This window comes from Muntiacus reevesi, chromosome 21 (assembly GCF_963930625.1).
Source record: "Muntiacus reevesi chromosome 21, mMunRee1.1, whole genome shotgun sequence".
NCBI classification, from domain to species: domain Eukaryota; kingdom Metazoa; phylum Chordata; class Mammalia; order Artiodactyla; family Cervidae; genus Muntiacus; species Muntiacus reevesi.
The window spans coordinates 50587496-50600625 of record NC_089269.1 but is presented as its reverse complement, the minus strand read 5'-3'; the positions used below and the strand labels follow the sequence as shown (position 1 = coordinate 50600625).

Genomic DNA, 13130 nt, shown 5'->3' with positions numbered 1-13130 from the left:
GAGACGCAGAAGTACAGAACAGACTTTTGAACTCTGTGGGAGAAGGTGAGGGTGGGATGTTTCGAAAGAACAGCATGTATATTATCTGTGGTGAAACAGACCACCAGCCCAGGTGGGAGGCATGAGTCAAGTGCTCGGGCCTGTTGGGCTGGGAAGATCCAGAGGAATCGGGTGGAGAGGGAGGTGGGATGGGAGACCGGGATGGGGAATTCGTGTAACTCTATGGCTGATTCACATCAATGTATGACAAAACCCACTGAAAAATAAAAAATAAAAAAATAAAAAAAAAATAAAGTGTTTTACCATTTGGCAAAAAAAAAAAAATTCCTATGTCTTTTGAAGATACAGGCTGAAATATTTGCAGATGGAAATGATATAATGACTGAGATTTGGCTTAAAATAATTGAAAGGAGGAGGGGAGAAGCAGGAGTAGCCACGAGGGGACATTTATTTAGGCTGTGTTATGATTTCTTAAGAATTCATTATATTAATCTCTCTGCTTCTGTATTTTTAAAACTCAAAAGGGGGAAAGTAAAAGGGACAACTTTGAATCATTTTAACTACTGAATCAGTGAGTTAAAACTCACTGAAAAATTAAGCATACTCCCCCTTATAAAAAAAAATTAAGCATATATCCCCCTTATAAATAACAGTGTCAATCTAAAGACTCATGAGGCCCTATCTATTTAAAAAATAAAACTTCCACTTTATATAAACCAAGGAACTTTTCATTCCTTACCATATTGAAGCCAGCTGAGCCTGTGGTAAACTTGATTGCATAAGAATAGTTCTTGCTTGGGGACCTAAATGAAAGCCAGGGAAAAAAAATAAAGATGAATCAGCAAATCTTCACTGTCTAGGAAGATCAGTGTTCTGCACATAGGTACTATGCAATCTCATGCAATCACAGTGGTTTAAACAATATTTGCTATTACCCAATGGGCTTTTCAATAAGGAAATTAAGTCCCAGTGAAAAAGGGAAAAAACACAAAGCATAGCACCTGGCACACAGCCAATAAATTTTTGTTAAATAAATGTTTAATGAGGGATGAGTTTGTAAAAAATTTGAGTTTCAATATTTAACCTGCCCTTTGGTCCAGGTGACCATCTCTATTTGTATCAGGTTTTTACTCACAAAGCTGAAATGTATCCTCTCTAAATGCAATATCATCTGCCACCCCCTGCCACCTCCATCATGATGACTATCAAACTTAGACTATCTCAAATTCAGATATCAAATTCAAATTCAGATATCAAACTATCAAATTCAGAGAATCTCAGAAGAGGAAGGGATCTTAGAGAAAACTTCTACCCATTTCATTATACAGACTTAAAAAAATAAAAAATTTGCTCATGGTTGCATAAATGGCCAATATCACAGCCATTTCCTAGGTTTGTGATAAAGAAGAATTTCTGGAATTTCAACTTTCCTCTCAAAATTAGCTCTCATTTCTTAAAATACTTGTATATATATCTTCATTTCTGGCATGAAACTAGCTTTAGATACCAGGAAGGCTACAACAGAAGATTTTGAATGTTTAAATAAACTAGTGTTAAGAAGAGAGAGACAAATGTCTCATGTCCTTCACTAATGTCCAAGGGGTGGGCCAAGGATGACAGATAATAGATCAAGGAATGCAAAGTGGTAGCAATTATGCTGGGAAGACTACCATGTATAATATTTTGCTTGGTCTTTGGTATACTGGAATGAGGAAAGTTCACCGATCATTTTATTTAGTCTATAACACTGAATTTGAGGGCTCCCCTGGTGGCTGAAACGGTGCCTCCAGTGCAGGAGACTGGGGTTCGATTCCTGGGTCAGGAAGATCCCCTAGAGAAGGGAATGGCTACCCACTCCAGTATTCTTGCCTGCAGAATGCCATGGACAGAGGAGCCTGGCGGGCTACAGTCCATGGGGTTGCAAAGAGTCAGACATGACTAAGCGACTAACTCTCTCTTTCACTGCATTTAGAATACTGGCAATATTAAAGTAGAAATCAGTAAAAGTTTAGTGAAAGCTTTCATTTCTACTTGTAACAACACTGTGCCCACTACAGAACTATAAAAAAGAAAGTTCATACTTCATTTACTTTATAAAAAACGCAACAATAAACTTAAAAAACTAGCCCTGGACCTGGATATCAGGAGATATGGATTCCACTCTTGACTCTTCCACTCTCTAATGACATGTGACATTAACAAAATCACTTTCCCTCTCTAAAAGGAAGTTCTTTCATCTCTGAAATGAGGGAAATGATCTAGAACAGGGATTGGCAAACCACAGTCAGTAAGCATTCTCCAGTCCTCCAGCTGTTTTTGTAAATAAAGTTTCACTGAAACATAGCCATGCCCATTCATTTAAATGTATTATGGCAGCTTTCATACTGCAATGGCAAAGCTGAATAGTTACAACAGTGTATAACTGCAAGCCTAAAATATTTAGTATTTTGCTCTTTACAGAAAAAGTCTGTGGATCCCTACTGTCTCTTGCAATTCTAATATGGGACTCTGTTAAGTCTTAAGGACAGGTTAAGAAACATTAAACTAGATCAGCAACAGTGAAGACAGTATCTTAGCATAACAGAGCAACCTCCTGTGGAAGTTTATATTCATGAAAAGAGTACTGGCTTATAAGAAAATATTAAGGATATAAACAAAATCTCAAGTTCACAAAGCCTACAGTGGGTATCCATGACTGAGCAGGGAAGCAGGAATGTAAAGGACAAGATGAATGAATGAAGTCAAAGGTTTAGTTCAAAGGATGACTGAGACTTTTTAGCTTCTGAGATTAGCATATGAATAACCAAATAACACAGTCACTGTTTCAGAATGCAAGGAGATAATAAAATACCTCTTTGAGAAAAGGACTACCAAGAATAGCAGTTCCATAATTCTAGGTGTGTTAGTCACTCAGTCGTGTCCAACTCTATGCAAACCCATGGACTGTAGCCCACCAGGCTTCTCTGTCCATGGGACTCTCCAGGCAAGAAAACTGGAGTGGATTGCCATGCTCTCCTCCAGGCGATCTTCCCAACCCAGGGATCAAACCCAGGTCTCCTGCATTGCAGGCAGACTCTTTAACATCTGAGCCACAAGGGAAGCCTAGAATTCTAGAGCTACTTATATCACTTTGATTAAAGAACTCTTAGTTTTTTATAAGAGTGTCTCTTTTAAGAACATGCAATAGTATATACATCAAGTTGGGAAGGAACAGGGGGATACCCACCTAAGGAGGTATATCAGATAAATCAACTGGGAATCATCACTGACTCAATGGACATGAGTTTGAGTAAGCTCCAGGAGTTGGTGATGGACAGGGAAGCCTGGCATGCTGTAGTCCATGGGGTCGCAAAGAGTTGGACATGACTGAGCGACTGAACTGAACTGAATCAGTGGGGTGAACTGTGCTACTGCTAAATATTTCACTTGTGCCTCTTTCCATTCTGAGAACTCTTTTCTACTTTCTTGATATTCTTCTTACTCTTACTCAGTTCTTAAGCTGAACTGAGTAACTGCTTTGGGGGGTGATGTTATCATGACAATAATCCGTGTACGTCATCCATCTCAACAAACCTGCTCTGCTTCCATGTACAGTCTTATTTAGCTTAAAACACACTCTACATGTGACTCCTCACAAAGGGAAAACCAACTACATTTCTTTGATTTATTCCTATTTAAAAATTTACTGTAACAAATTATTTTTCATGACTATACAAAGATCTGGTTTGAAAATGAAATTCCCACCTCAAATGCTTTCCAAAAGTAGGTAGTCCCTGGGGTTATAAAGAGCTGAGCACAACTGAGCAATTAACGCTTTTGGTTTTTCACTTTCACACAGATAAACAGGAGCAAAAATCTGCTCACCCAGTATATTTCAATTGTACTTTCTGTCTCAGATATTAAAAATTCTAAATACTGAAGTGCCTCTGTCATACACCTTTTACCTGATACGATACTTCCATCATAAAATACACATCCTACAAGCAGAGAGAATCTGGGCATCAATGTTGCACCTGATTACTATTTTAAGTAACTCCCAGGAAACACCAACAATGCTGTGAAGAAATGTTTTCAGATTCACAGACTATGCAGGTCTGGGTCTGTATGACACACTGTGGTAAAATCTGGTTAAACAGTACCTAAAATGATACCACTGAATATTGGGCGCTGAAGAAATATGAAAATCCGTACCATGAGAGCTGCTCTTGTAGCAGAGTGAGCGAGGCAGACAGAGACTGTGTGTGTATTTATAAATTCACTGTTTCAGGTACAAATATACGCTTATTTGAAATGACTGCTGAGATTTTTTCACTGGGACAGGGTTCATGATTAGACCAGAATTCTTCAAGGTCTCACCCAATCCTGACATTTTTTAAACAAGAATGAATTTTTCTTTTGGAAGTAAAAATTGCAATTTTAAATAATAGCAAAAAAAAACCAAGTTAAAATAAGAAATTTAAAATGTCTTGATTGTAAATATAAGTGCTTCTCCACCCCAGAAAAATTAACCCATATTCCCCTCCTTTCATATTTGTTAAAGAGCAGTTACATTTTTCCCCCTTTTATATTTAATGTTTGTATTGGAGGTATCTATTTTCCTTTATTAAAATTATGCATTTCTTTATAACTTTCTAATCGGCTTTATGTGTTTAACCCCTTATTATTGTCACCCTGCTTATCTAACTTCTATGCAGAGTACATCATGCAAAATGCTAGGATAGATGAAGCACAAGCTGGAATCAAGATTGTGGGGAGAACTATTAATAACCTCAGATATGCAGATGACTGTGTTCATGAGGTTCTCAAGGCAAGAATACATCATGAGAAACGCTGGGCTGGAGGAAGCACAAGCTGAAATCAAATTGCCGGGAGAAATATTAATAACCTCAGATATGCAGATGACATCACCCTTATGGCAGAAAGCAAAGAGGAACTAAAGAGCCTCTTGATGAAAGTGAAAGAGGAGAGTGAAAAAGTTGGCTTAAGGTTCAACATTCAGAAAACTAAGATCATGGCATCTGGTCTCATCACTTCATGGCAAATAGAAGGGGAAACAGTGGAAACAGTGTCAGAGTTTATTTTTTGAGGCTCCAAAAATGATGAAGGTGACTGCAGCCATGAAATTAAAAGACACTCCTTGGAAGGAAAGTTATGACCAACCTAGACAGCATATTAAAAAGCAGAGACATTATTTTGTCAATAAAGGTCCAGCTAGTCAAGGTTATGGTTTTTCCAATAGTCATGTACGGATGTGAGAGTTGGACTATAAAGAAAGCTGAGTGTAGAAGAATAGATGCTTTTAAACTGTGGTGTTGGAGAAGACTCCTGAGAGTTCCTTGGACTGCAAGGAGATCCAACCAGTCCATGTTAAAGGAGATCAGTCCTGGGTGTTCATTGGAAAGACTGATGCTGAAGCTGAAACTGCAATACTTTGGCCACCTGATGTGAAGAGTTGACTCATTGGAAAAGACCCTGATGCTGGGAAAGATGAAGGCAGGAGGAGAAGGGGATGACAGAGGATGAGATGGTTGGATGGCATCACTGACTCAACGGACATGACTTTGGGTAAACTCTGGGAGTTGGTGATGGACAGGGAGGCCTGGCATGCTGCACTCCATGGGGTTGCAAAGAGTCGGACACGACTGAGCGACTGAACTAACTGACTGATGCAGACGACACCACCCTTAGGACAGAAAGTGAAGAGGAACTCAAGAGTCTCTTGATGAAGGTCAAAGAGGAGAGTGAAAAAGCTGGCTTAAAACTCAACACTGAAAAAACTAAGATCATAGCATCTGGTCCCATCACTTCAAGGCAAATAGGTGAGGAAACAATGACTACAGTGACAGATTTTATTTTCTTGGGTTTCAAAATCACTGTGGATAATAACTGCAGTCATGAAATTAAAAGACACTTGCACCTTAGAAGAAAAACTATGACAAACTTAGACTGTGTATTAAAAAGCAAAGACATCACTTTGTCGACAAAGGTCCATATAGTCCAAGCTGTGGTTTCTCTAGTACTCATGTGTAGATGTAAGAGTTGGACCATGAAGAAAGCTGAGTGCCGAAGAATTGATGCTTTCAAATTGTGGTGCTGCAGAAGACTCTTGAGAGTCCACTGGAGAGCAAGGAGATAAAACCAGACAATTCTACAAGAAACCAACTCTGAATTCACTGGAAGGAGTGATGCTGAAGCTGAAGCTCCAATACTTTGGCCACCTGATGCAAAGAGCCGACTCACTGGAAAAGACCCTGATGCTAGGAAAGATTATGGGCAGAAGAAGGGGGCGACAGAGGATGAGATGGTTGGATGGCATCACCGACTCATGAAGATTAGTCTGAGCAGACTCCATGAGATAGTAAAGGACGGGGAAGCCTGGAGTGCTGCAGTCCATGGGGTCACAAAGAGCTGGACATGACTGAGCGACTAAACAACAACAACCACCCCTTATTAGAAAAATTTCTGGATAGCATCATAAAATCCTTTGAGTCTTTCTGATGTAGACAACAGAATCTTTTTTTAAATTCACAGAGACCATGTAACTTAACTCTGACTTTTTATACATGAAGAAATAAGATCCAAGTAGGTAAACTGACCTCCAGCTGGTAAGTGGCAAGGCCAGGTTCTAAACTCCCCAATCATTCCCCTTTCACCCTGCCCCTGCAGTCATCGCTGATTCTTTGAGCAGACAGTTTCTAGCTGACCTACGAAGCTGGACTTCAGAAGGTGAGCCAGGTTTTGTTTATAGCAGTGTTCCTCCACTACTGCTTTGACTGGCACACTAGTAGCATTTGGGGTGCTAGGGGATCCTTGGTCTAGGTTCTGTTTACCAAGAAGCAAAAGCCTGAGGCAGTGGAGAATGAAGTAACTATGGCCTTATCAGTTGATGAGAACTTATCAATCAGTCGATGAGATTAAAGGAACAATGAAAACACTGTTTAGAAAGAAATACAAGTAAATAAAGCAAAGTCTGGAAAATCTCTGGCCCAATATCTAGAAACAATTTACATTTAGAACGGAGACCATATTTCACTAAATTAATTCTTATGTGTAAATACCTGTTAGGTGTCCACTCATGGTTTTGTCGTGACTGTTGAAGAGCTGTCTATATTTCAGCCTGGATGACTGAGGAACAGCCCACTCAGCTGCAGGAGGGACGCTGTGGGAGGAAAGACAGGAAAAAAGGGTGAACAGCAAGGACTGCACATTCCAGTTCTTTAAAAACTAAGAACTTTCTAGAAAACTAGCTTTAACATTTTATTCCCTTTCTAATCACTATTTCAAAATTTTCCATCATGACTTTTTCATTTCTTAAGGTTACAACCCTTTCTCTGCATACAGATAAAGATAAGCTCATTATTTTGAGCTTCCCATTATTTTGAGTAAACAGGACAGACCAAGTGGCTGGTTCAAGTTATACACACAATCAAACTAATTTAAAGGTTCTAGGAAAGGATGGAAAATCTCCTCGGAACTGAGGTGATCACAGTAACATCCAGTCTTCTTTTGGTTTAAAAAGCCATGTGGACAGCAAAGAAAGGCAACTGCCTTTAAAGATATTCATTTTTTTTAAATGTTTAACAATCTTACACCAAAATACAAGATGGATTTCTTAATGAAGGGAAGTTATTTCATTCTGAGAATTTACATGCCCACACGTGGAGTTTCTGAGAGAGAAAAGAACACTTCTCGGCAGTGCAGAAAGGAAGGGAAGGAGTTCTGCTTCTGACTGAGACCCAGGGCTGGTCTTTCTTGCCAATGTGTAGCGCCCCTGACCTCAGGAAACCCCTTACCAGCAGCCAGCTCGGGTGTAGATCTCCCTGGTGATCAGTTCCTTAGATCAGTTCCCACACAGTATCACACTGGTTGTACCCACCGTTTGTTAAGAGCTCGCTGTTTATATCAGGCAATTTAAACACGATGATTGAGCTGACAGTAAAAAAAAAATGGCATTCCACTTCCAGGACAGATTACAACTAATACTCCATGTGCAATGTCCTTTCATTAAAAAAAAAAAGTCTATTTCTCACATGTTAAAGTGAACTTTTAATCCTCATTTATGTACTTTATCTGTGTCCTTATTCTTACTATGTACACTGCTTAAAGCACAGAAACTGCTCCCAAACACTTGAAAAGTACTTATAAAAATTTACCGTTTCAAGTTTTATGTATTTCTCAGTAAAATCATTTACCAAGGTCTATTCTGCTATGCCTATTTCTGCAACAAACCTCTCATTTTAAACTAATATTTTGCAGATTCCAACTCTTCCCAATTTGTCAAGAAGCTGATATCTCTCCCCTCCACCCCAGGAATGTAGGATATAAAACACAAAGTACCCAAGACAACGCTTATCAAATCATAGTTTTCTGCCTAATTCCTGAGAATGTAAACAGGCCTAAAAAGGCATTATCCAAAAAGTTAGATGCCACATCACACAAACTTTCTAGAAACTTAAGATACTGAAGGGCAACTATTAAAAAAAAAAAAAAAAAAAAAAAACAGAAAAACCCAAAACTGTTTTTATAGCCAGGCAGGACGCTGTAGAGTCTTCCTCGGACAGACCTCTCCCCTCATGTTCTCTGCCTCGCTCTCTCTTTTTTCCCTCTGCCTGTCTCTTGTTTGTAGAAAAGCTGTGGTCTCCCAGGCCTCACTTGAGTTACAAAGTCTGGCTCAAGAATTAATGACTGAAAGGATGTGAACATGTAGTGACAAAAGTCGCAGTTGGGCCAGACCTGGTAACAATTTAAACAGCAAATGGTTGCTCCCTGAAGTACCTAGATAACAGGGTCTGAGGCACATTCCTGACTTGTTTTACAGATGCTAAAACTCCACCAAAGGGAAGCTGGAAGCTAAGGATTAGTAACATCAACCCCTGTTGCTGTTGTTGCTATTCAGTCGCTAAGTGGTGTCTGACTCTTTGCGACCCCATGGACTGCAGGCACGTCGTTCCCCTGTCCTTCACTAGCTCCCCAAGTTTGCTCAGATTCATGTCTGTTGAGTCAGTGATGCTATCCAACAACCTCATCCTCTGCCACTCCCGTCTCCTTTTGCCCTCAACCTTTCCCAGCATCAGGGTCTTTTCCAATGTGTGGCTCTTCACATTATGTGGCCAAAATATCTGAGCTTCAGCTTCGGCATCAACCTCTGTGGTATTGCCCTGGTACCTTACCATCAATTAGAGAGGTGTGCAGAAGCTGATCAAACACTCTGTGACTCCCTTCCTTCACCTGGCCTTTAAAAATACTCCCTTGTTGGGAGTTTGGGGTTTCTGAGTGTTAGCTTCCCCAGACTCCTTATCTGACGCCTTACAACCTGTATTCAACAATTAACCCACATTACTAGAGCAAATTTTAAGAACACTTGCCTTAAAATCACAAAGACCTCAGTTCAGCTCATGGCCATATCACTTATGAGTTACCTTGAGCAAGTCACTTACTCTCAGAGCCTCCTCATCCATAACACAGAGAAAATCATAGTCATCTTCTGGAGAAGATGGTGAGCATTAAAAGGGTTACTGTGCATAAAGCATTTGACACAGTGCTTTGCAGCTTATGGATTTTCTTTATATTAATTTTTAAAAGGTAATGAATTTTTGAGTTATATTCAACAAGCTCTTCTCTTTAAAGAGGAAACATGACTTGATTCACTTAGGAAAGATTCGTAAAGAGGATTGAAACAAGAAAAGATGCAATCATGTTCATCTACATCTTCTCATTTGAAAAGTTTTGAGACAGCTTATCAAGAGACTTAATTTTTCACTTTAGTGCAGCATTATGCAAGGGGAAAAGATGGGTAAAATAAAAATCTAAAAGATAATGGGAACCAAGACTGGCCAGAATACAAGGCAGCAGGTCAAGTAAGCTTTACTAAAATCGAGTCACAAATCCCATTAATAAGAGCTCTTCACTAACCTGAATAACTCATTTCATAAAAACTGACCTGAAGTTTTACTAACAATCCACACAGGCTTCATAAGATTATCTGAGATAAACTTAGAGCCAGTTTTGACTCTAAGTGTCATATAAAATATTTTATTCATAAACTTTTTTATTTTACAGTGTGGTGCTTCAGTAGCTGTGTCACACGGGCTTAGCTGACCCGAGGCCTGTGGGATTGAACCACTATCCCTTTCGATTCTTAACCACTGGACACGAAGGGAGCCCTGATATAGAAATTTTCAAATGACTGACACAAAATAGCTAACCATGGACTACTACATATTATCATCCTCTTGAAAAAAGAAAAAAAAGCTAAATTTTTTAAGGAAAAGTAGTGTTTCTGATTCTGTCATTGCTACAATAAATATTTAATAAAATCTAGAACATTATCCAGAATTAAGATAAATATTAGCATGCTACGAAGTAAAAGAAGATAAGTAAAGAACACATAGCTAATTCATTTTTGAATTTATGAGTCAATCAGACAACAGCTTCAACCAAACCACCGTCTGAACACAAGCAGACTCACCTGGCCACGTCGAACGACTGTGCCTTCTGCAGCTTCGTGTTCAGCTGCGAGCCTGGGCCAGATCTGCTGAAGGAAGAACTCTTTGGCAATGTGGCAGCTGTAAAAACAAATAAATTTCGAAAAACTAAATAAATAAAAATAAATAGATAAATAAATGTTGAATAATTTTAATTCTACAAAAATAAGTTTCTCTTTTATAAAAATTAAAATGCATAGTCATCAAAATTTTTTGAGTCATCAAATAATTTCTAAGGCAGAAATTATTCCTCCCTTCTGACCATTCTAGACTTAAAAACACTCATTCCCTCCTTGCTTCCTGCCCTCTAGCCAAAAATGTTTCACTTGTTCCTTCATAAAACCGCCTTACTAGGTAGTTATGTTTACATCCACAAAGTTGGGCTCTTCATTAAACATTCAGTATCACATTTTATAGTATCTGTTCCTACAGTTGAAGAAGCAATAGCTTAAATAGATAGCTGGCATATTCTTAACTGCACTGAAGCAGCTGAACTATCAGTTCCAGATGTCAGAGCCAAGAAGTCACAGACCTGTGTCGGCCAGATGACACGTGATGCCAAGGAGGGCCAGCTTTTGAGTCTCATTCAGGCTACGTGCCAGGAGAAAAACTCTGAACCTTAACCAACATTTCCCCCAACCTTGCCTATAGTCTTGCAACAGTCGCCATTTGACACAAAAGAAAACAAGACACAAGGCGTGGATTCACTGCTACCACTGGAAAAATAATCGCAAGCACTTTTTCAACTGCCATCTCACCTACAGTCATGGTCACTTAAGAAAGACAAGCTACCTGTAACAAGAACATCTTAAAAGGTCCATTTAGATTCTATGACTATAACAAAGAGACACATCTTGACAGATGTAGTAAATCTAGGAGCGTAGGTAGATTCACATATTAGGCTCAAACCCACACTGTCAATCATGACTGACTGTATTCAGACTTATCTAAGTACTTAAAAGATAAAACAAGAAAAAAATTTACATATTGATATGAATCCACTCAGATTTGTTAGACTAAGGCTATCTACATCTACATTGTATGCTTTTCTCTATTGTCACTGTTTAGTTGCTAAGTCATGTCCAACTCTTTTGCGAGTCCATGACCTGTAGACCAACAGGTTCCTCTGTCTGTGGGATTTTCCAGGTAAGAACACTGCAGTGGGTTGCCATTTCCTCCTACAGGGGATCTTCCCGACCCAGGGGTCAAACTTGAGTCTCCTATAGGCAGGTGGACTCTTTACCACTAAGCCACCTTTTCTTTAAAGGGAAGAAAGACTTTGAATAAAGTCTCAAAATGAAATTAGCTAAGCCAGACACTTTGTAATCCTTTGTTCCAGTAAGCAAGCATGGAACACTATAACCTTAATATAGTCATTCATTAGGTTTCCTTCTCCCTCTATGCCTGATTCACTACACCTCTTCAAAGAAAAAAAAAAGTCAATGTTCTTTTTTACCTCCCACATAATTCTACTCCTAAGGGATTGGCTTGTTTATTAGCAGTTCATGGCAGCTGAAGAAAAGCAGTAAGTGATACATGGAACTAAAAAGTGCTCAAAGGCTGTTCAAACTTGAGCTGCTCTCATCAAGCCCCTGAGAGGAAATCACACTGTTGGTGTCGGCTGCTGAGTTCACCTTTGTGCACAGCGGCCGCCAAGGGTGCGTAACTTCACGCCCTCTCTCTAGACTGGCTCTTCCCCAAACTGAGACATTAAATGAAAAAAAAAAAAAAGATGATTTCTTATGGAATAAAATACTATGTAAATATAATCTGAGTGTGAAAACAGAAGACTTAATAAGAATGATGAGTAAAATACATATAGAACTTCAGCCTGTGGCTTTAGCAGGTCACGTACCAGGATGAGCAAATGCAGGCAGAGGCTGTATGACCGGGGGTGCCCCGTTAGCCAGGGGGGGCACCCCTGCTGCAGGAACAGATGATACTAGTGGGGGAGACATCCCGACAACGGGAATGGAACCCATTGGCACAGGAGCAACAGCGGTCAGCGGCGGCATGCTGGCGATACCTCCCATACCTATGAAGGGAAAAATCCCAACAAAATTCACATGGAACCACATTTCAGCATTCCACAATAATTAACCCAGGAATGCTGGAGAAGAAACCCTTTTCCAGTCGTAATATACTCCCATTTAAAATGTGAATTCAGATTAAACCTTTTGAAAAGTATTAAACATTGTCAATGATCAGATGGAAAGGGCTCAAGACCCTGGCTTGAAGAGAGATCTACTGGCCAGTGTTCACCAAAAAGAATAATAACCACAGTGGACTGAAAGTCACCAAAGAGAAATCAATTCATAAATTCACAATGAAGTACTTTTTGTAAAAAATCCTAACTGGTCACCACAGGAAATCAATTTATTTTGAAAACTAGTAAATAAAGGCAGAAAATAAACAATTAACCCACCTTCCCTTTACATACTGAACCTCTGAGGAATCAAACATTTGATGAGATTGTTTCTGTTTATAAAAGTATTCTAACAAAAAAAAAAAAAAAAAAAGAAATGATAGAACTAAACTAAATGTCTCTATTCTTTTTCTTTTTTCTATCCTAACTTGTGATACTATGACATTATAAGAAATATAGATCTGACCTTTGCCCCGGGTCCTTATTCTTGACAGAGCTCT

General features: G+C 39.2%; 1 protein-coding gene across 10 annotated transcripts in view; it reads right to left on the bottom strand.

Annotated features, from left to right (window-relative positions):
• The window catches only part of ITSN1 (intersectin 1), a 252839-nt gene that overhangs the window by 139435 nt on the left and 100274 nt on the right, over positions 1-13130 (bottom strand). For 9 of the 10 annotated variants that reach the window (XM_065913505.1, XM_065913506.1, XM_065913500.1 and 6 more), the window contains 4 exons: positions 12340-12519; positions 10469-10565; positions 7059-7159; positions 740-803 (listed from right to left, as the gene is read on the bottom strand). In XM_065913505.1, coding sequence (XP_065769577.1) covers positions 740-803; positions 7059-7159; positions 10469-10565; positions 12340-12519 — 442 coding nt within the window. The remainder of the gene's footprint in view (positions 1-739; positions 804-7058; positions 7160-10468; positions 10566-12339; positions 12520-13130) is intronic. The other variant, XM_065913504.1, reaches the window with a different exon arrangement.